General features: G+C 39.0%; 1 protein-coding gene across 24 annotated transcripts in view; it reads right to left on the reverse strand.

The window, feature by feature from the left end:
• Positions 1 to 21,563, reverse strand: part of ESRRG (estrogen related receptor gamma) — a 640,838-nt gene that overhangs the window by 212,927 nt on the left and 406,348 nt on the right. The window contains exon 1 of one of the 24 annotated variants that reach the window (XM_060297437.1): positions 5,083 to 5,147. The exons of 21 other annotated variants lie outside the window; for them this stretch is intronic. Coding sequence is in view for 1 of the 3 variants with exons in the window: in XM_030868302.2 (XP_030724162.1) it covers positions 4,464 to 4,519 (56 nt within the window). In the remaining 2 variants the exon portion in view is untranslated. Of the gene's footprint in view, positions 1 to 4,376; positions 4,916 to 5,082; positions 5,148 to 21,563 lie in introns of those variants that run through there. 2 more of the 24 variants (XM_030868302.2, XM_060297366.1) reach the window with 2 other exon arrangements.

The raw sequence follows: 21,563 nt of genomic DNA on the forward strand, positions 1-21,563 counted from the left end.
TGACTAGGGCCGGAGCTCATATGCACTTATACCAGATCAACACTGTATTGTTTCTTTCTTCCATGAATTTGCTATGAAGCAAAATTCAGAGCATAGCTTATCTGCTGCAATGACTTTAAAGTTCTAGTGAGATGCTGTCCTCTTATTTCAAAATGCTTGATAGGTGATTCTCAAAAGTTTATTTGATATTAATTGGTGTCATAGAAATCACGGCTATGAATTGCCACTTGTATGACAAAGTATCGACCATAAGCACAGATTCTAATTTATTTTATGAAATAATATAAGCAAAACATTGAGTGCTGAAGAGCACTTTAGAAGTAAAACAAAGAAATACTTTGTTTAGTCACTAGGCTAAAACAAATGTTGAGGAATTTTTCACAAGTGATACAGACTTGAGGTTCGGCATTATGCCTACCTTCCCAAAGAACGTCCTCTTCTTTGTCTGCAGTTCTTGCAAGAGTGAGGTATTGTGAAAATATTGTTAAACAGACTCATAGAGAAGTTACCTGCCCCTTTGATGAATAGCACCACGGACCTAAAATTAATTGCAAAAGTATGGCCCCAGCTAATGAGATGGTCCTTATCTTTTTTCAGCACAAGAAGCACAAGTATTTTTCTGCTGGCTCGATATTTTACAAAAATGCCTAAAGTATTCTTAACTCAGTAGAAATCTGATTAAAAGACTTCAAAGGCACAAAATAACATAAATTCTAAGATCTGGAAAATTTGAAGTTAAAACTAATTTCCTGCATTATTTTCTTTTTAAACCTTTATTTTCTTCTTTGCTTTGAAAAGAACAGCAAAAAATCTTTTCTCTGGCTTCTGTTAGCATTTCTTAAAGCTGAATTACAATACCATTCTTTATAAGATGGCCAATATACATCCCAGGTCAGATTAAATCAAATAAATATATCAAAGGCCATCAATTTAGAATTTAAAAAAAGAAAAAAGAACAATGATACCGTATTGGGGGGAAAACACTGGAAAAATGATCATCCATGCAAGAGAATTAATGGATATTCACAAGGGCTTTGCTAATAACATGGGTTAATTACCGCTGCAACACACTAGGCTCAGTAAATAAAGCAGAAGTGCCATAAACACACGAAGATGAGAAACCCATCGCTATAAGAACCAGCCAACACCATCACCCTTGCCTCTGACCAGGAAATGGGAAGCTGTTTTCCAGCCCTTTCTGTAAAAGGAAGCTTTCTAAACTTACCACCCAATCTGTACAGGGTAATACATAAATACACTGACACAAAGGGCTAGTGAAGCATGGGGTGCCCAGCACTTACTCACCACTCCCATCCAACATTGATTCCATTAACTCAGAACACTTTTTGCTTACTCCAAGGAGAAAAATCATATGTTACATAATCCACACTGTCTGGCTATTTCGACTATATATAGTTTGGGATATGTACAGTAGTTATTTAATTTTTAGAGAAACAGAATTAATCTGTTCACTTTAGTGATGTGATGGGCAAGGTTACGAGACTCTACAGCTTAGGAACACTCACCCCTAAGTGCAGCTGGTTGTCACTTCCAGCAATTCACAAAGAAATCATCCGAAAACCCCTACCTTTAAGGCTGCAGGTGTTTTCAACAGATTTACAGAGAAGAAACAGGAAGGAAAAGTAATATGAGCTCCAAGTCTGGAGTTTAAGGATTCCTTCTTAGAAAAATAAACTTAAAGACTCTGTCCATAGTTCTCAAATAAAATCACATCTAAAGTGACTTAGGCAAGCGCCCATCTTTTTAAAAAAATTGCATCCACTGGTTTAGGCTTTTTGTTGTTGCTGTCATTGCATACGTTTTTCCTTCCTGCCTATTTTTATCCCATGTATTTTTTGACATTATAGTATTACTTTTGGATAGTTGTATTTCAATTTACTTTTAGCTTTTAACAGGGAGAGATGAGGCAGAGAAAAGAAGCAAAACCCTGAAAAAGAAAGAGGAAACCTTACAAAATAAAACTTGCATAGCTCCAAGCAGGAATCTTAAAACACAAATCTGTTTAATTTTGGATGTCTGTCTTCCCATGATCAGGCTGAAATTTACTGAACTGTTCCCTCCTCGCCTTGCCTGTTTTGGAGTGTTTCAATTGCCTTTCCTTCTTCCAGCAGCTGTGACAACTGTTAAAACAGTCAGTAAAATTAAGTCCGCTCTATAATCCTGTAGTCAATGTTACATTTTAATCAGAGGTTGAAAGGGAATCATGTGATGAGCACACTCATTTAGAATGATTAGACTGACACATATGTCAAAATGAGCAGATATATTATTTTCATCTATTTATGCTATCAGTTATTACTGCTATTAAATGTGAAACAAGCTTTCAAGTATTATGCTCTTTAATGTGCTGGCACATTTCCTAAAATAAAAAATACATAGTTATAGGTTAACATTTTAGGCTCTCCTAATGGTGGCCAATAAATTACATGAATCTTTTTAACAGCTTCCAAAGCAGAAATTGTCCAATATTCTCCTCTGAAACTGCATAACTCTGGTTTCATTTCCATGTATACTCACACGTGATGGGGTTTAACCCAGCACACTTTACTATGAATATTAATAGCATGTATAAATTCTATGGTTTATTAATTGAGACAGAGAGGCAGATGCGTTACTAAGCATTAGATCTTTCTGTCTGTCCGGTGAACCACGTAACCATCAGAACTGCATGCAAACAATAAATCTGTAGTTTTTAAAGATGACTTTTAATTGAGCCAAAAAGAAACCTAGTTTGAATCTTGCGCCAAAGCCAAAAGGACATGTGTCCTGATTTCATTTAAATGTGTCTGCTTTAAGAGGCTTATCTAAACTAATTATTCAAATTAGCTATAAGAAGTTAAATTCAAGGAAACTACAAAGAAGCCTGGGGGTGGGGGTGGGGGGTTAAAGTTTGTTTTGTTTATTTATTTATGAGAGAAAGTTCAGAATTGGGTGAGCTTGGATAATGCATTCTTCCTGACATGAAGACATATGAAATTCTCCAGTGGGACAGCCTCCGGCGCGCTCACCTTCAAACTTCACTTGAGTGGGCAGTCCTACCTTTGTTTATTTTTCATTTATATTTTCACACAATTTAAGGTTGTTTCTTCCTTGAAGTGTTTACTACTGACGCAAGCACTGCCTTCCAACCTTTCAGTTCTTCCTAAATCCATCCCTCGGCTAATATCCCTTGTGTGAGTGTGTATGTGTGCAAGCATGCATACGCACACGCGCACACACACTCACACTCACACACACGAGGAGCCACTGAGACTGCAAGTCACTTTTCATCTCTTGCTTAATTACAAACCAAGGCAATATGCAGTCACTAAGGACCGCTAGTGGACATCTACCTATAATGCACGACCTTCTCCTCTGGAGAGTTTTATATTTTCTTCACAATCTATAGAGAGAAACGTTTGCCAAGAGCACTCTTTTCAGAATTATAACAGTTGGTATTACTGTAATGGGAAAGCAAAGCCATACAACTGACTCAACAGAAACAGGAACCAGTGACAGCTCCTGTGATAAACTAATATTTCAACGGTGGGTTGAAATTAAGTTTATGACCCACTCATTTACACAAGAATGCCTAATTTACTCCTTCTACCCCCTACTCACATGTCCCCTACCTTGGGCGATCCAAATATGTATATTTCCATGTGCATAAAGATATTAATAAATACCAATTAAACTGCATCTAAGGACAAAAGTACTTTTCTGCATTTTCTGGACACGATACATGAAACAAATCCACAATCTCAGCATTGTCTATTCAAGGGGAAATTTAGAAAGTCACTACTGTTTCTTCTTTAGTTTTTTTTTCCCTCCCCTTAAATATTTATAATGTGTTAAAATCTCATGTTACTTAATGGACTGATTTGTCAGTTAAGTGCTGACTTAATGCTAACCATGCAAATAACATTATTCTAGCCCCGGATTGCACAGGGCTAGTTTTTAAATTGTTCTCTGAAGGAGAATTAGTAAATGTGCAATTTTGCCTCTAACTGCGCGGTAAGAAATGACAGGGAGCTGAAAATATCTGTCAAACTGCAAATACATAAGAGGCACTCAATAGTATAAACCATTTTGAATCCTGTATTTTAAAACATTTTTCCTTGGGAAAATGGGTCCTAGTAAAAGATGCATTTTAACAGTTCACTAAGCATTTGTGCCAAGTGCCTATTCTTAGCACCTGAATAAGAAGTGACTGTCACCCAGCTGTTTTACTGACAGTCACTGAGCTTTGCCTCAAAGGTAACACTGTAGTCAGAGAACAATTCTCGACTTACTGAATTAGGAGATCACCCTCAACACAAAAGGCACAAGACAGACACAAACAAGCGCTCGTGCGCACGACATACCCAGGGCATTACCTGAATCCGTGCGCCAAGATCCATTCCGTTCACCCCACACTCTCACCCCCAGGACGAGTTTTAAAAAGGAAAGAAAAAGGTACCTACTCTTCCTCGTAGTGCAGGGAAAAAGATTCAGGAAGGCAAAGTTCTACCGAATCCATGTGCGACCGGCAACCATTATTTGCGCACCCCCGCTATAAATCAAAGTTTCCTTGACAGAGCAGAGCGCAATTAACACAAATGTTCTCCTGGTGACAAGCCTATAGGCACAGCCAGTTGGGACCAGAGCTCTCACACTCTCCTAATCAAGGACTTAAAGCCCCGATTGGAGCTTATTAATATGAAGTAGAGCTTAACATATGCAGTCCCACCGGCCCAGGCGCGCAGCCGATTGGGGGGTCTCCGCCCAATCAGGACGGAGGCGACTGGAGGCTGCGAGGCGCCGCGGAAGCAGGCAGGTACGGAGGGTGCAGAGACGCGAAGGGGCTGGCGACGGAACGGGAGAGAAAAAGAGAGCGAGGACCGGAGACGAAACGCTGCCCGTAGATACTGGGCTCTGCCTTTTCTTTCTTTCTTTCTTTCTTTTTTTCTTTCTTTTTCTTTTTTTTCTTATCTTTTTTACTCCCTCCCTCCCTCCCCCCCACCCCCGCCCCGGGAAGCGAGAAAAGAAACCTAACTAATTTAACCCTCTAAGCACTGGAGGGATGTGTCTTGGGTTTCTCACCTAAGATCTCTTTTGCCTTGCACAGAAGAACTCACGCAGACTCAGTTAATTTGGGAAAGGATTCCGCGGAAGGTAGAGAATGAAGTTTGTCCTGCCGTAGTCTGTGTTTTATTCCACGGGAGGGGGCTCCTTCTTATTTAGTGCTGTAGTTTCTCATTGATCCGTCATCGTGTCGTTGCCTGTTTCCCTGATCTCTACTGGGCATTAAAAAAAAAAAAAAATCCAAGACATGCTTTCTAAATTGTTCGGGCATGTGAAGTGGGATCGTCATCTTTGAGGTGGAATGCAGTTTTATACAACTACAGAAGAGGAAAGCGTGCCTCAATGCAGTTTGCGAGAATGCCTATGTAAATTCTATGTGTAAACATTTCTTTACCTGCTTCTGTCTCTCTACCTATAGATATACAATGCATAGCTTTTCAAAACAAAGGTAAACAACTGCAGAACAAATTTGCTGCTCCAGTTTCAGGGGTGGGACCCTGAGGGCCGTAGGGGAAGTAGTACATTGAAACCATCTCAATGCATTTTGACAAAATAAACACTGCTTTTTTCTCTTTTTTTTTGTAGGGAGAACATTACTAACTGGTACACTAAAAGTGTTCTTAATCATATACTTATTTCAATGTAAGCCTCCAAGCTTCCAAATCATATATACAAGTATATATGATTTTTACCCCAAACGTCATCTTTCAAATAAAAGGCAGTTTATATAATTATAACATATAACACACGCTGAATGCTTTAAAAAATCAACCCAGAAACATTTTGTAAATCATCACACAGTCTGGTCATTATAAGGACTAGTTTCAAACAGAAGTGCTTTTTAAAGAAAAGAGAATATAAGAGAAGGGTCTTTTTTCTCCAACAGTGTATAAGCCTGTTTTTACTTTCCATATAACAGAATCTTCTTAAGTCCTAGTTTTAAATACAGGATTTTTTATACTAGCAAATGTACAATGGAATAGCTACCAGCTATTTATGGCAAAGAGATAACTGCTACCTTATGACCCGAAATTTTGATGTAATTCAGCTCTACTGCATATTAGTCCTACATGATAGAAATAATATAATCTTTGAGATCAAAATAAATTAGTTGAGATATCCAGTCTGTGTTAAATTTACTAGATCAGAACTCAGCTCGGTCTTTCAGCCTCTCAAATGTTCTAGGCCTTTAAAAAACAACACACTAAACTAGAACAGCCGCATTAACATTCAGAATATAAAAATGCCAGATATGATTTGGTCCCCCCAACAGAAGAAAGCAATTTTCCTGCCATGTATTTAGCCATATCTAAGATATGGGCCTGATGCCTTTTATTTGTGGTCTAAATGCATACAAGTTTCTAGTGGAGAACTCACATAGCAAAAACTGTGCCTAAGAATACTATACAAAAGCAGGTAGTAAAAGCTTAATTACCAGTAGCATTATGCTGTCTATATTGTTAAATGTGAACTCAGCAATTAAGATGTAAATTTGGTTGTGAGCAGTGAATTAAAAGAGCTTTGAGATGTCGAAAATCCAAGCATTCTGCAGACACCTCGGAAGGAAAAAAGAGATTTGTCTATTCAATTGAAAATGAGACATGTAATCATTTTATAATTTAAAAAAAATAAAAAGGCATTTGAAAAAGAAACATGATTTTTCTAAAATACAATAAAAGAAGTAGGGAATATTGCTTCACAAAGACAGAAAAACATCTTTGGTTCAAAGATTCCTACCTTGATTTGTGAATAAACTAAAATTCTCAGGGTAATTAATAAATCCAGTTGCGTACATTTTTTAAAAAAGATACAGCAAATAAAAGTTTCATTCTTATTTTGTCCCGGGACATTAAAAAAATAAAAATTATTTAATGTAATCAATGGATCTTAATGTACTCAGCACATTCAGATCTTGTACCTGTACAGAATACTGTACTCTATTCAGTTTCTTTGCATTATCATCCTGTGACAGAACCTGCTTATTACGCCTTGGAAATGGCCTTTTAAAGACAAGATTTGTAGTCAGTTATTTACAGATGGACGTTAAGTCACCACGTTTCATGAGAGTTACCTTTTATTTCCCAGAATTTTCTTACTTCTCGTGGGGTACTTATTTGACCCATTATGAACCATGTTGGTATCTACTTTTAAACATATTTAGACTCATATTCACGTGTAAGTCTTTTTTCTGTGCTCACAGAGATCCATGTACAAACATACACGGTGTGGTCCCCACAGATCTTTCGCTAACCGTATTTCATCTATGCAAGGTGCAGCGTCCATTGAACTAGCTTTCTGAATGACCAGAGGTGCACTAGGTTTGTAGAGCTGGTTTATTTTCCCTCAGGATCAATGTGTCACCTCTACAAGTCAAGGACCTAAGATTACACCTACTGTCTTGAATCCAGTTTAACCAATTTAAACTAATATCGACTGCACTAAACTTGTGAGACAGCTTCCAGAATATTTTATAAACACACAGCATAGTCATCTCAAGAATCTTCCCTAGTCACAGAGCTTTTTCACCTTGAAGGAGGAAAGAGTGGATAATCACAGGAAATAAACACACCATGTGCAATATTGAGCATAAGCCTTTAAGAATCTCAACTACAAAGGATTTGGGGAAAATTTAAAAAAAAAGCGAAACAAGTGAACAGATAAACAGCCTAGAATAAACACTTCTGCTCACCAGTCTATACACTTCACAATCTTACCACAAGGCGTCTACCCAAAGCAGGATAAATGGAACCAGACAAAAGGGTCCCTATGAGTGTTTCACAAAGAATATTAACAAATTAGTTAATATCAGTCTATTAGGCATCAGACCCAGGGTCCACACGCATAGTTTCAATCTCTTCTTCTTTAAACAATGCAGCTTAATATCCAAACAACTTCATTCTCAGGCCCCAATGAAAGCACAGACACCAAGCAGAAAATATCCTTCATTTCCATTTGAAAGAATGAAATGGCAACAAACAAAACTCAAGTGCAAACAAAAGGTAAATTCCTGTTGTCCATACCAGACATTTTACTGTATTTGAGTCTGGAATCATTTCCTAAAACATTCTAACAGTGAATTCTTATGCTGCTAGAAGGTGATGAGAATGCTTAGTCCTGCTATCACTGCATGCTAATAGCTATTTTTAGTCCCCATCTTCCTTCTCTGAAAATTAACAGGACTCATCTGTATGAAAATGTTTATAGCTGCCACACTATTTCTGCAGCAAATCTTGATTTTATATTGCACATTTGCCATTTGTTAAATATTGCAAACTAAACAAGGCATCACCAATCTAGATTTTCAAACTGCCTTGTAATCTACTTTTGCGTATCTTTTCAAGACCATAAAACCTTTGAAAAGCTATTTAACTTTTGGAACCATCTTCCCTGCTGCCTGTGATATATCGTGTGTAGTATAATAGACTATACTACAAAAAGCAAACCAAGACTTTTACAAACTACTATCTTTAACTCCAAAAGAAAACCCGCAAGGAACATCCCTGGAAAAAGAACCCTGAAGGACAAGCAGAGGCCTGGACCGCAGGTTCCCCTCTGCCCCTTCACGAGCTGTGTGCCTCTGTGTCGCTAGTTTCCTCATCTGTGCTTTGGGATTTTTCTTTTTATGCTATAAACCTGCTTCAGAAGATACCTTCCCACTGGGAACATAAAGACATCTTTCGAAGTCAGTATGACTACTTTATATCACCACCAAACCTCTATCAATTCATCAAACCTCATTTTCTGTTGCCTTTCATTTCTAGGGCACAGACTTTGATATTTAAATTATTGTCTCGATTGGCAAGAAGCAATCATTTCTACTGAAAGTGATCACTTCCACAGAAACACTAATAAAAACCTTTCCTTTTGACAAACATCTTGTCCTATAAATCCATCCCATTCCCAAATTACTGAGTCTACGTAAAAAAAGCCCATTCTCTGGGGAGCGATTACCTCACCTCCATAATACACCAAACTCTTTTCCCAGTGTGTTTGTGAAAGTGTGGTGGTGGTGGGGGGGAGAATCAAAGGAAGACAGAGAAACTAAAGAGGCAATTCGGTTTCTGTTTAATTAATTCAGGATTACTTCATTTTCATTTTGTCAAGCTAATCATATACATGGTAAAATGTCAGTAAAAATTAAAGTATAAACTACAGTAGCTCCAACGGGAAAACTGACTCTAGTTACGTTGTATTTCCAACATACTTACCCTGATAAAATACCAACTGCATTTTTTCGTATCCTACAAGCTTCCTATAATCTGCATGGCATGTATTTCCAGAGCAATAGTTAACATTTTGAGATTACACGTTAATAAATGAGTTGCAGTTATATTCTTTCCTGAATGTTAAGCACCATGAGCTAAATGCAGAAAACATTCAAGGTCAATGTCCCATTTTAGACCTTTTCAGGCAGCTGTAATATTATGATAATCAAGCTTAAAATATTCCTATAGAAAGAGTAAATTAGCCTTTTCACTTGAAAGATGATTATGATAAACAATAAACCTAAGAGAGGACGAAATCCCTATTTTTAAAAGCCATAAATTGTTGACTCAATCATGTGTGTGATCCTGTTGTCCAAAATAAAGGGTAGCTTAACTCTGAGAGGAAGGCGGGGGAGGGATGGAGAGAGAACGGGAGCAGAAGTGGAACAAATATGACAGATTTCAGAGTAAGCAATACTTGCTTTGATACTAGTAAAATGATCAAATTATCCATCTTAATCACTCCATTCAATGTATATTTGAAGCTAAACAATGGATCTATCCATGACACATCAAAAAAGCGCAAAAGTACTTTTTTCCTGATGTATTTGAACAACAACACTGTTTGAAACTTCTCTTTTCTTATTTGCTTCCATGAACCTTTTTGTCCATATTTTCCAAGGACCAGCATTTTTTTTTAAAAGTGAGATATTCAGCATCTGGTGTCCATATAAAGAGGCTTAAAGAGGTGATTATGCTTTTTTTGGATTTAGAACTCTCTGACACACTTCTGAGGTTCCTTTTCATAAATGAATACATTTGATAAAAATCTGCTTCCCCCAGCAAATGCGAATGAATTAGGAGTGTGTGTGTTTGTCATGCCTGGCAGAAGTCAGGTGACTGTGGAAAGCCTCTGGGCCAGGTGGTAATGACCTACTCTGGAGTCATGCCTGGGCTTCAGATTCCAACTATGAGGGATAAGGCTTTGGACTTAAGAGTCACATCACCCACCTAAGTCTCAGTTTCTTCAGCTACTGAATGGGAGGAACAATAATAGCACCTTGTGAAATCATTATGGGGATTAAATGAGTTAAACCAATTTAGCACAGTATCCAGTCCTAGTTGGGGGGACCAAATGACTCAGTGGGCCAAGGGCATTCCGGCTTGGGCCAGTTTTCCTAGCTTAAAAATTTACAGTACTCACTCCTTACACTTTCAAAAGTGCAGGGAACTCTGCTCAATATTCTGTAACAACCTAAATGGGAAAAGAATTTGAAAAAGAATAGGTACATGTATATGTATAACTGAATCACTTTGCTGTATACCTGAAACTAACACAACATTGTTATTTAATTATACTCCAATAAAAAATAAAAATTATAAAGAAATACCCAGCATCCAGCCAATAAATAAATCACTAAATAAATTTCTATCAAAAAAAGAAGTGACTAAGTTTAGAGCATTCATTTTACTGTCATCCTACACACAGGAAGCCCTCCATAAATGTTAACCGTATGATTTTTAAATCTCACTAAATGAAAAAAGAGATAGAAGAGACTGACATTGACAATTCATTTGGCCTTCATCTTTGACTAGTTCAAGGTACTTAATATAGAAAAGAAAATGAAGTGCAAATATTCCTCCAGTGACACTATCAGTAACTTTTGCCATAAAATGGTATGAACTGCTTGCTATAATACTGCCTCATATTATTGTTTCCATGTAATGAGTGGGAAAAATTAAGGTTGCCCCCTTAAAGCTACCATCACGTTTTGGGCCTGAACATGAGGAAGACAGACTTGAAAAGTTAAGTAATTCTGCCCACTCGCCAAAGCATTCAGTTGTACGTTGTTTACCAGCAAGAAGGGGAGAGAGAAATTGCTCCTCCTCTTCTGTTTAAGACACTTCTTCCACAACCCTTCACCCTAGCGGGCCCATCGATAACAGCTGTTGATTTTATTACTATCCCTGGGACAAGCTCATTCACCCAGGAGTTCCTTTGATCAGATACCCCAAGGACTCAATTTCTTCACAAGGCTTTGCTCTTGTTACATTGAATGGCCACTAATCTACAGCAGAACTGAAGGTCTGGGCCACGGGGAATTACAGGCGGGGGCGGGGAGACAGTAGGGATTTCAAGTTCAACCTGATTACCTTACAGGTGAGGAAAATAAGGCTCAGAGTGGTTAAGAGCCTTAACCCAGGTTACATACCCAGGTAGTAGAAAAGTTCCTATTAGAAAAGATTCCATTTTCTCCCCTTTCCAGTGCTAACATAGTAACAAGCTACTAATGTAACTCTCACAATTGTTGACTATATACCAGTGCATAGAACTCTGGCTGAGATCGGAGCCCCCTAAGGACAAAGGTCCCAAGTAAGAGCCAAGGGACATCTGATCCCAAGAGACAAATACCCAAGTGTATGTCCAAATTGTCCTCTACTTTCTCCAAAAGCTTAGAAAGGTAAAAAAGAGTCACATATTAAGAAAAGAAGTGGGGACGAATTAGTAGAGAGAAATTCTCTTTCTTCTCCCCAGGTAATTAGGTGTCCTTTTAGAGAAAATTTGACGATCATTTCTTTTAGGGATTCAGTTTTCATTAAACGGCCATTCCTTTTCCCACTCTAACCCCTACCTAACTCTCATTAGTGGAACTGTACCAGCTTTGGTGGTGTCCCCAGGGCCAGTAATGGAACTCGGTAAACATTCCTGTCAATGTTACAGGAACACAAAGATTATGTTTTGGATGACCGAATGAATGAATAAACTGGTGACAAATGTTATTAGTCAGTTTATTATTACTCAGTTTAAGAGAGGCTGCCAAATGGAAAGATTGGTGGGCAAAGATGCATGCTGAGGAATGCTTTCCTGTACTTCTTGTGTGTCTTAATCCAGTTGGATTATTAGAGTAACGTAGGGAAATTTAAAAAGATAAAGTGATTTTAAAACAGTAAATGGAGAAGAGGGAGGTAGAAAAAGACAAAAGGGAAGACAGGATGAGAGGTCACAGCCTGCTCTACCAATGTATTCTAGCATTTCCTCACCACTTATTCTTCGAAGAGTTAAGAAGGGGCAACTTGGAATGATCACTTTCTTTCTCATCTTTCTACTTTTCTGTTTTCCAAATATTCATATCGACTAAGTACTGGACAGTGAAAAACAATATTTATTATCAAAACAAAAGCAAGCAAACAGATAAAGCTGCCATATTAGTACCTAAAACTGTGCCCCTTACCAGGGTAACATGAAAACATTTTCTTATTTAACCTGACAGAAATGCATTTAAAAATCATGATATCCCAGATATGTCCTGAAAACAAATACTTCTTTTATAAAAGCATTCAAAACTGGCCCTTGTATGCAAGATACAATTTTCGGTATTAAGGATTCCAGGGTTTCCTTGGTTGGTTAAATGTGGACAAGGGTCCCATGAAGGGCCACACATCTTCTATTTCTATGTGGTCTTATGCTGGAGCAGCACAGAACACTGAATACCTTCAGCAAGGATTTCTCTTCTTACAGGAGAGGAAGAAGGGAATTAATTCATCAGCAGAAAAAGGCAAAGGTCTCTTGCCTCTAGGCCACGTTCTACCTCTCTTTGCTGCCCATAATTCTTTAACCAAGTCCTGTGTGTTCTGTTTGGTCGTTTCATTCCAAGAGGAAGACATAGATGAGAACATACAACTTTGCATCCTATCAGAGACACCCAAAAAGAATCTTCTAGAAAACCACACTCTCGATGCAAAAGGGAGTGAGACAAAGAATTCCTTTCTCATCTGCTAGTAGATGATAATAACAGGAATGGTGACAGGGAGGGGGACATGAGGACAATACTCACATTAAAACCCCGGGGGCTCTTATCTCACCTGTAGTTTGTCCCTAAGTGCACAGCTATTTGTATCACAAGCTTTATCCAATCAAACTTTGTGTTACAGAATAGCAAGTAACATAATTAAAGACACCGTCTTTTTCTGGAGTTCAGTTACCACTTGAATTAGAAAACTAAATAAATCAAAGACGATTTTCATTAGTGAGAAAAGAAACAGATTACTTCGCCCTTCGATAAATTGGAACACCAAATAAAGAAGTAACATTTAACAAAGGAAGAAGGTTTTTCAATCTTCACAGCTTTAAAATACAGCCAGGTAGAAAAGTTTAGCTGTTTAGAAAATCTTCTAATATAATAGGTAGAATAGCTAATATTTTTGCTATAATTTAACATTAATAAAAGCTGTTTCACACAAGCATCTTTTGTTCCTCACAGCAACACTGTGAAGCAGGGAGAAACTCTATTATTATTATCCCCATTTTGTAGATGACAAAACTGAGGTCTGAAGAATTTATTGGATTGCCCAAAGACATTTGGTTGTTAGGCTGCAAAGTCAGGACCTGAATTTCTTGTTTTTTAACTTCTACATCTCTTGTGCTCCTAATCTCTGTTTCCCATAAATCTTGACGCATCCTCTTAAAAAAGACACGCAGGAAGTATGGAAAATCATTCACTAGTATGCATTTTTGTCCACCAACAAATAGTTTTGTTTTAGGAAAGTGGAATAAACCTGCTTCCACCAATTATACACCTTATTCTTCCTTTCTCATTGAGGAAACACACCTTTTGGATGCCTGATCTGTACTGCCCTGTGTAAGTTTCCTGGGATAAACACATATAGTGCTGGTGAGAATTTAAAATACAAAAAGGAAAACTGAAGTCTCATTTTCCCTTCTCTGTCAACTGGTTTCACTCAGAAAGCTTTGGCCTACCTCCTCATTGATTAGTTTCTCTACCCCAAGTTTCACAGTAATGCAACCATAGTCTAATTCTAGAATATCTAAGCCAGGGAAAAGAGACCTAAGAAGGAGCAAAACGATTCTTCATTTAAAAAGAAGCAACAACAATTTGTAAAGATTTAAATGAAGTTTAAAAATCACCTTATTTGCCTGGAATGTTTCCAAGATTTCCTCATTAGTAAAAAAGAACTGTGATCAACCTATATAACGTAATAGCGTTATAAACATCAGCGTTCTTTTCTGAATTATTCTATTTTACCTCTCAAATCTTTCCAGAATTCTGTAAAAGGGGACTGCATTGCATACTGCCAGGTGCTCCTGGGCCTGCGTACATGATTGCTAAGAAGATCTTGGAAGGAAACATGGCCACATTTTGTTTTCTCTATTAGCAAAGATGATTAAATGAGACAATATTAGCTTTAACGGGCTCTTTCTGTGGTTAGAGCTTTCCAGTTCAGCCCCACCATTGGCCTCATTTCCATCGATTGAGCAGTTAGTCCTATTCAATTATTCAATCCCAATCAATATTTTGAGATGTACAGAACGTAAGTGTAAACATTCTGTTTATTTTTCACCAGACTTAATTCCTGTACTTTTACTGGGGGAGAAAGTTACATATTTATAAATAAACTCTCTAGTATTGCAAAGAAAGTGTTCCTTTCCTTTAATTCTGGCTCTCATTTGGTCAGCTACGGTGTTTAGCAAAACAATCCACAGGGTAAACACCCTTCCAGTCCTCTGAGGCTACCTGAGATGCCTCTTCCTCTCTAAGCCTCCTTCAGGGGTCCCCAGGCAGAATCAATGGCTCTCTTCTCTGTGTCCCACAATGCTTTGCACTAACGGGTCTAACTGGCTTGTATCAAGGTAGGTTGTCCTATGTCTCTATGCTTTCCATTTAGTAATCTTCTTGATGGGCTTTAATCATCTGGGCTCTGTCTAATACTGTAATCTGGACATTTAAGGCCTCAATAAATATTCTCCCAAGAGATAGCTGATTTGGGCAAAAATTGTCACATTCATGCTGATTGATTTTTTTTTCTTTTTTTTTTGTAAATGAGTTTCAATGTTTCTCTAAAGAAATCCTGCCACTATTTTAATGGGGCTTATATATTTATTCTTCCACAATGAACTACTCATTAAATGAAACTGTATTTTGACTTATGAGGGAAGGAGTATTGTTATTGCTGAATTCCAGCCCCCTCACCCCACCCAGTAGATAAAAAGAAAAGGTTGATGGTATTTTTTAGTATTCACTTTTTACTTAAGAAAGGATTGCACAGTGGTGGCAAAACCCTGCCTTCTCCTCACCTTTGCCGTCCATGAGAAAGCTTCTAGAACAACTGTTTACAAGTTTTGAATCCTTAAAATCATATTGATAAATAAACCTACAACCTTAGGTGACACTGAGTGGTCTCAGTTAAGTGAATTATTTACCTAAGAGCTTGATTCTCTGCGTCACTGTACTCAGCTCTTCTTGAGAAAGACAACAGGAAGAAAAATTCCCAAGGGGCAGTTCCTGGCGTATTAATGAGTCACCTTTCTAGACTGTATAATCCATCCAAAATCTGACGCTTCTAAAGCGCTGAAGAGAATTTTAACACCAATATTTATCCCCTCAAGTTAAAGTCAAGCTGAATTTTAGGGGAGGAGTAAGAAGAAAATCTCTGAAGTTCCCCCATCTTGCCCAGAGATGTGAGACATTGTGGAAAGAACACTTGAGGAGCAAGTGTCCTTCTCCATCATCTGTGACCTTGGGGCTGGCCTTTCATCTCATTGGGCTTCCGTGAATAACGGCATTGGATTAGTGCAATGGTTCTCAAAGTGTGGAGCCCAGACTAGCAGAATCTGCATCAACTGCAAGCTGGCTAGAAATGCAAATTCTCAGGCCCCGCCCTGGACCTACTGAATTGGAGATCTGGTGGAGGGGGATTGGACCTGAGAAATCCGTGTTGTAACGAAACCTCAAAGTGATTCTGGTACCTAAACGTGAGGACCACTGGGCTAGAGGATCACTATCGGATGCACTGAGCCTAATGAATAGAGTCACACAAAACAAAGCCAAAATAAGCAAATAAATACCCTGCTGCTGACTGCTAAGGCTAATGCCCAGTCATGGCCGCGGCTCTCGAGCTTTCAGAATACTCTAAATTCCGTTCTTTTTTCAGTTAGTGTAGGTAAACTTCTTTTACTCAGCAGTTTACGCTGCAAGATCTGCAGTAAAAACCTTAAAATTGTGAGAGAACACGGGCTTCCCTGGTGGCGCAGTGGTTGAGAGTCCGCCTGCCGATGCAGGGGACACGGGTTTGTGCCCCGGTCCGGGAAGATCCCACATGCCGCGGAGCGGCTGGGCCCGTGAGCCATGGCCGCTGAGCCTGCGCGTCCGCAGCCTGTGCTCCGCAACGGGAGAGGCCACAACGGTGAGAGGCCCGCGTACCAACAAAAAAAAAAAAAAAAAAATTGTGAGAGAACAATATGGTGACTCAGAGCTACAGACAGTGGCTCATTCCTTGCTTTGGGTCTGGCCTCTGCCATTCTTTAGCTGGTGGACTGGTGGGCTGCTGGATTAAATGCTTCTCTGCCTCAGTTTCCTCAGTTTTAAAATGGTGATGACTCTAACCTCATACTGGTGTTCAGAAGATTCAGTGGAAGGGTCTATATATATCAGTGGTTTGAAAGCTCTTGATTCCCCAGGCTACACTTCAGCCAACCAAATTATAATCTTTGGCATCAGGAGCTTTTAAATCTCCTGGTGAATTCAATATGCTGCCAAAGTTGAGACTGGAGAACCACTGGTAAATTGCTTAGCACAGGACCTGGAATCATTATTTTACCATTATTGAACCATATAAAGGAAATGTAAGTGAAAGCATCCAGTTGTCTATGGGATGGCTCAGGTGCAGTCCTGGTTCCTCAGCTTACTGGCAAGCACCTAAATTATTTCGTCTTAGCGTTATCACCTGCAAGAACAATTAACAAGAGGGGAGAAAAGATAATACCTGCCCTGCCTACTTCACACGGTTATTGTAAACACAGACGAGATCATGTAAATCCAAGGCCATTGTAAACTACGCACATGTAGGAAAAGATTATTCTTACATACACCCCGTAAACACTATTTCTAACCTACAGACATCTCAGTGGCCTACGTTACATGTCAGGTCACTAAATGCAAGTGACTTCTAGACCTTCAGCTGGTCCTGCGGAAGAGGAGTCACCTTTTTTGTTGTTGAGACCATGCTAATATCCCAAAGCCCAAGGATAATCATGGAACGAGAGAATCTGGATCCACACTGAAATCACCTGGGGGGCTTGACAACTATAGAAGCTTGAGTCTCACCCAAATTCCCTGAGTCAGAATCTCTGAGATCCACACAGTGCTATTTTGGGGAAGAGGTCCACTGGTGATTCCAAACTGCAAGCAAAATTGAGAAAGAGAGAAAAGAGAGGTGCTATTAAGCAATGGGAAAGTGGCTTAGGGTACACTGAAAAGCATTTGCGGGCCTCGAATTCTGTGTGACGTAATGCCGAGGAGCTAAATTTTCACAGATCCATCCGTTTATGAAATTTAACTAAAATGAGTGCAATACCGCCAAGCATCTAGGAGAAAACAGTGAACCACGTGTTCTGTCACTGAGGTGCTCAGTATCATTTAAAAGTCTACCTTAACACGGTGCTTCAGAATAAAAACAGATGTGAAATGCTTAAAATATTAACGTGGGATCATAAACAATAAAATTTACTCTTCATTTTCTTCCTTAAATTCTTAGGCATCGTTTGAATGGTTTCACAGCAAATGTGGATGATTTTTCTCACAGATGATAACGGCCAAAGGGAATTTAATGTGGGAGAATAAAAGTAGGATGAGTGGGGGGCACAGCAGTAAACAGAGATACCAGGTGCCAGAGCTGAGAGGTAAAAAAACAGCTCCCTTATAAGGAAAAAGTTCTAGAACTTTCAAACTCCTGGCAGATTCCTGAACATACAGCCCCATATCTCACTTCTCTCTGCTTTTCCCCAGTCCTTCTGTTTAGCAAAATCCTACTTATCCTTAATACTTAGTTCTCCCTGGGGAGATCAGAGGAAGCGTCTTATGGGACAGAGACCCCACCATCCTTCTAACACCTCCAGTAACCAAATGCTGTTGACTTTTTCCTTCTATTTGCCTGATTTTCCCATGACTATAAGCTTCTTGAGAATAAAACTTGTGTCCTGTTCATCTTTATAAATAATCCCAGCTTCTTAGGACAAGTGCACAAAAGGTGATCTCCAAAGACTCATTAAACCGAACTAAAAAGCTGCCTGGCTGTGTGAAACATGAAGGAATTCCTAAAAAGGCAAGAATAAGATGTCGTAAAATTATAGCTTTAGTTTTTAAAATAATTTTTAATTATTAAATTAAAATGTTTAAGACTTTTTTTGATGCGGACCATTTTTAAAGTCTTTATTGAATTTTGTTATAATATTGCTTCTGTTTTATGTTTTTTTTGGTTTTTTGGCCATGAGGCATGTGGGATCTTAGCTCCCTGACCAGGGATTGAACCCACACCCCCTGCATTAGAAGGCGAAGTCTTAACCACTATACCGCCAGGGAAGTCCCTAAGTTAAATTTTTAATAATTTTCTTTTAGCAAAGAAGCTTCCTGTACATAAAGTGCCTACAGTGATCTTTCGGACTTTCTACTTGAGGTTGAGGAGCAGAGCTGCCCAGGGCCCTTGCCCAGTGGATTTAAATAGTAGGTGCTTTGAGATGCTAATTCTTGATTCTCTAGGGACTGGAATATGTGATCTATACAGGTGGTTCTCAAAGTGAAGCATCCCTGTTACTTGGAAACTGATCATGACAATTTCAGACCCCAACTGGAGAAACCCTGAGGGCGGGGCCCAGCAATCTGTGTCTTATCAAATCTTCCAGGCGATTTTAATGCATGTTCAAGTTTGAGACCCCCTGGTCCCAAAGAAAGGATTTCGAAGAAAAATGAAAAAGCAACCTCTTTTCAAAGTCAGTTTCTATCTGGGCCATGGAGTCCCAAGCTCAGATGAGCAAGTGTTTCAGAACAGATGAAGACACAGCTGCACTTAAAGTTCCCACTTCTGGCCCCTTAGGAGAATGCAAATAACAAACCTGTCTCTTTTCGGCACTCTATCCAGCCAGCTGTCTTCATCCTTCACTATTTTTCCCTGTAGATTGTCTTGTAAATGTGGCCACATCTTAAGTCTTCACTGACTCCTGACCTCGGGAATGTTAGCCCCTTCCCGGCTGAAGAACACCCTTTGGATCACTGACTTGCTATATTATTCTATGTTTAACAGGCCTGACCTGTGCAATATTTTTCATCTGGCTATAGTCCTATCTCTAAATTCTCTATTTTGAATGAATACTGATTTTGTGACATGAAGCCTGCTATATAATGAAATGCAAACAATGAAAAGACTAAATCAGTTTACAAAAAATCTATTTGTCAAACAGTGTGGCAATGTTCCCAATTTAGTCTGGGCCGTTCATGCAGCTCTTGATAAGGGAGTTAAAAACGTAGCTGTTCGCCAAATGAAAATAAAAGCATCTGCACCACAGATATATTTTCCTTTCGAAAGTCTTTGTTGTAACTTGTAGCTAATTAAATGCCCTCACATGAGATGTACACACACAGCAAAATCAGAGAATTTTCTTAACAAGGGAGCTTGGGTTAAGAAAGAGCAACGCTAGCTTACTACATACATCCTTATATTACATTTACATTTCTATACAGCTTCATCAGCCTGACAGAAAAAAACAGAAGGGGAGGGCTTTTTTGTTCAATTTTGGACTAGAGAGATTTCTAAGCCCTGCAAAGGAACGTGCTTAACATTTAAAAAAAAAAAAAAAAAGAAGAAGAAGAAAGAAATAGTAACCCTGCCTTAGATTTTTGTAGAAAAATAGTGCTTTCCACACACCTTTCTATATACCCAGCTGAGTAACTAAAAAATGACTGAGAACTTAAAGGGTTCAAATTTTTATTTGTAACTATTTTCTTCACTCCTAGAGCTTACTTGCAGGCAGAGGTGTTCCGCATTAAACTTGACATTTATTGGAGTGGTTTTGAACTTACCATGTCACACTTATCAATATGGGATTTAATATAGATTGACATTCTTTAGTTTTTCCACCTTCTGAATGTAACTATTTCATTGGTCAGAATTTAAAGTGTTAATTTTCAGTTGAAAAATATTTGAGTCGTATAAAAAATGGATTCTCCAATATAACTGGCACTGAGTTATCACAGTTTCTAGCCTGTGCCTTCTCTCACAATCCTGTCCCCCTATGGGAAGGCTGTCCCACATAACAGAATCACATGGAACATAAAAACAGAACACTGTCCACACAGAGAAGCTGTTACTAGAGAACTGAATGCTCTTTGGGGTCAGTGTAATATATAATTATTTCTTTATATCTGGTCACCATCCTATGTCACTACACATGTGGATGCCCACAGCCCTGGCCCAACACACCTACACATCTTTTTTCACCTGGAAACTCAGAAAGATCACATCCTCCCTGGAGGCATTTCTTATTGTGCCATCCTTTTGTGTTTTCATATCTGTTTGTACATAATTGTATCTCTCCCGTTAAACTGTGAGCTCCTTGAAGGCAGGAATCCTGTCTTAATCATCTCCAAAATGCTTGGAACACAGTTCAGGGCCTGGCAGAGAACAGATGTTTAACAGCTGTCTATGGAATAAATGAATAAACACAAGCATAACAGGGCACCTGCCCTTTGAGCTTTGAATTGTTACTGTTACGAGAGACAGTAATTTATACAACCCTTTTAGTCATCAAAAAAATACCACGATTTTGCATATGAGTGCTTGGAATAAGTTTGTAAGACCTATTGGTTCCAACCTTAAATCATCTCTGTGTTCTCAAAGCTTTCTGCCTGAATCTCCTAACTAGTGGTTTAACTGATCTCCCCCCCTCCATTTTTCTACATCTTTCTAATCCAACTCATGCTGTTCCCAAGCACTGCACCCCATGTTATCCATGGCTACACGACAAAACCAAGATTTCTGTAACCTGAAATTCAAGTCTGTTCACAATCTGACCTAAATCCTCTTTCCTAGCATATTTCTCACATTTCTGCTTTTAAAAACCTAGGGATGACAATCCCGGATTAACCCGGACGTACGGAATGCACTCTTATTTCCAGGAGTTGTTTTTTTTTTTTTCTTTTTTAAAAACTTATTTATTTTTGGCTGTGTTGGGTCTTCATTGCTGCGCGCGGGCTTTCTCCAGTTGCAGCGAGCGGGGGCTACTCTCGTTGCACCGTGCGGGCTTCTCATTGCAGTGGCTTCTCTTGTTGCGGAGCACGGGCTCCAGGCACACGTGCTTCAGTAGTTGTGGCACATGGGCTCATTAGTTGTGGCACGTGGGCCCAGTAGTTGTAGCACATGGGCTTAGTTGCTCCGCAGCACGTGGGATCTTCCCGGACCAGGGCACGAACCCACGTCCCCTGCATTGGCAGGCGGATTCTTAAC

Source organism: Globicephala melas, chromosome 1, assembly GCF_963455315.2.
Source record: "Globicephala melas chromosome 1, mGloMel1.2, whole genome shotgun sequence".
In the NCBI taxonomy this organism is placed as follows: Eukaryota; Metazoa; Chordata; class Mammalia; order Artiodactyla; family Delphinidae; genus Globicephala; species Globicephala melas.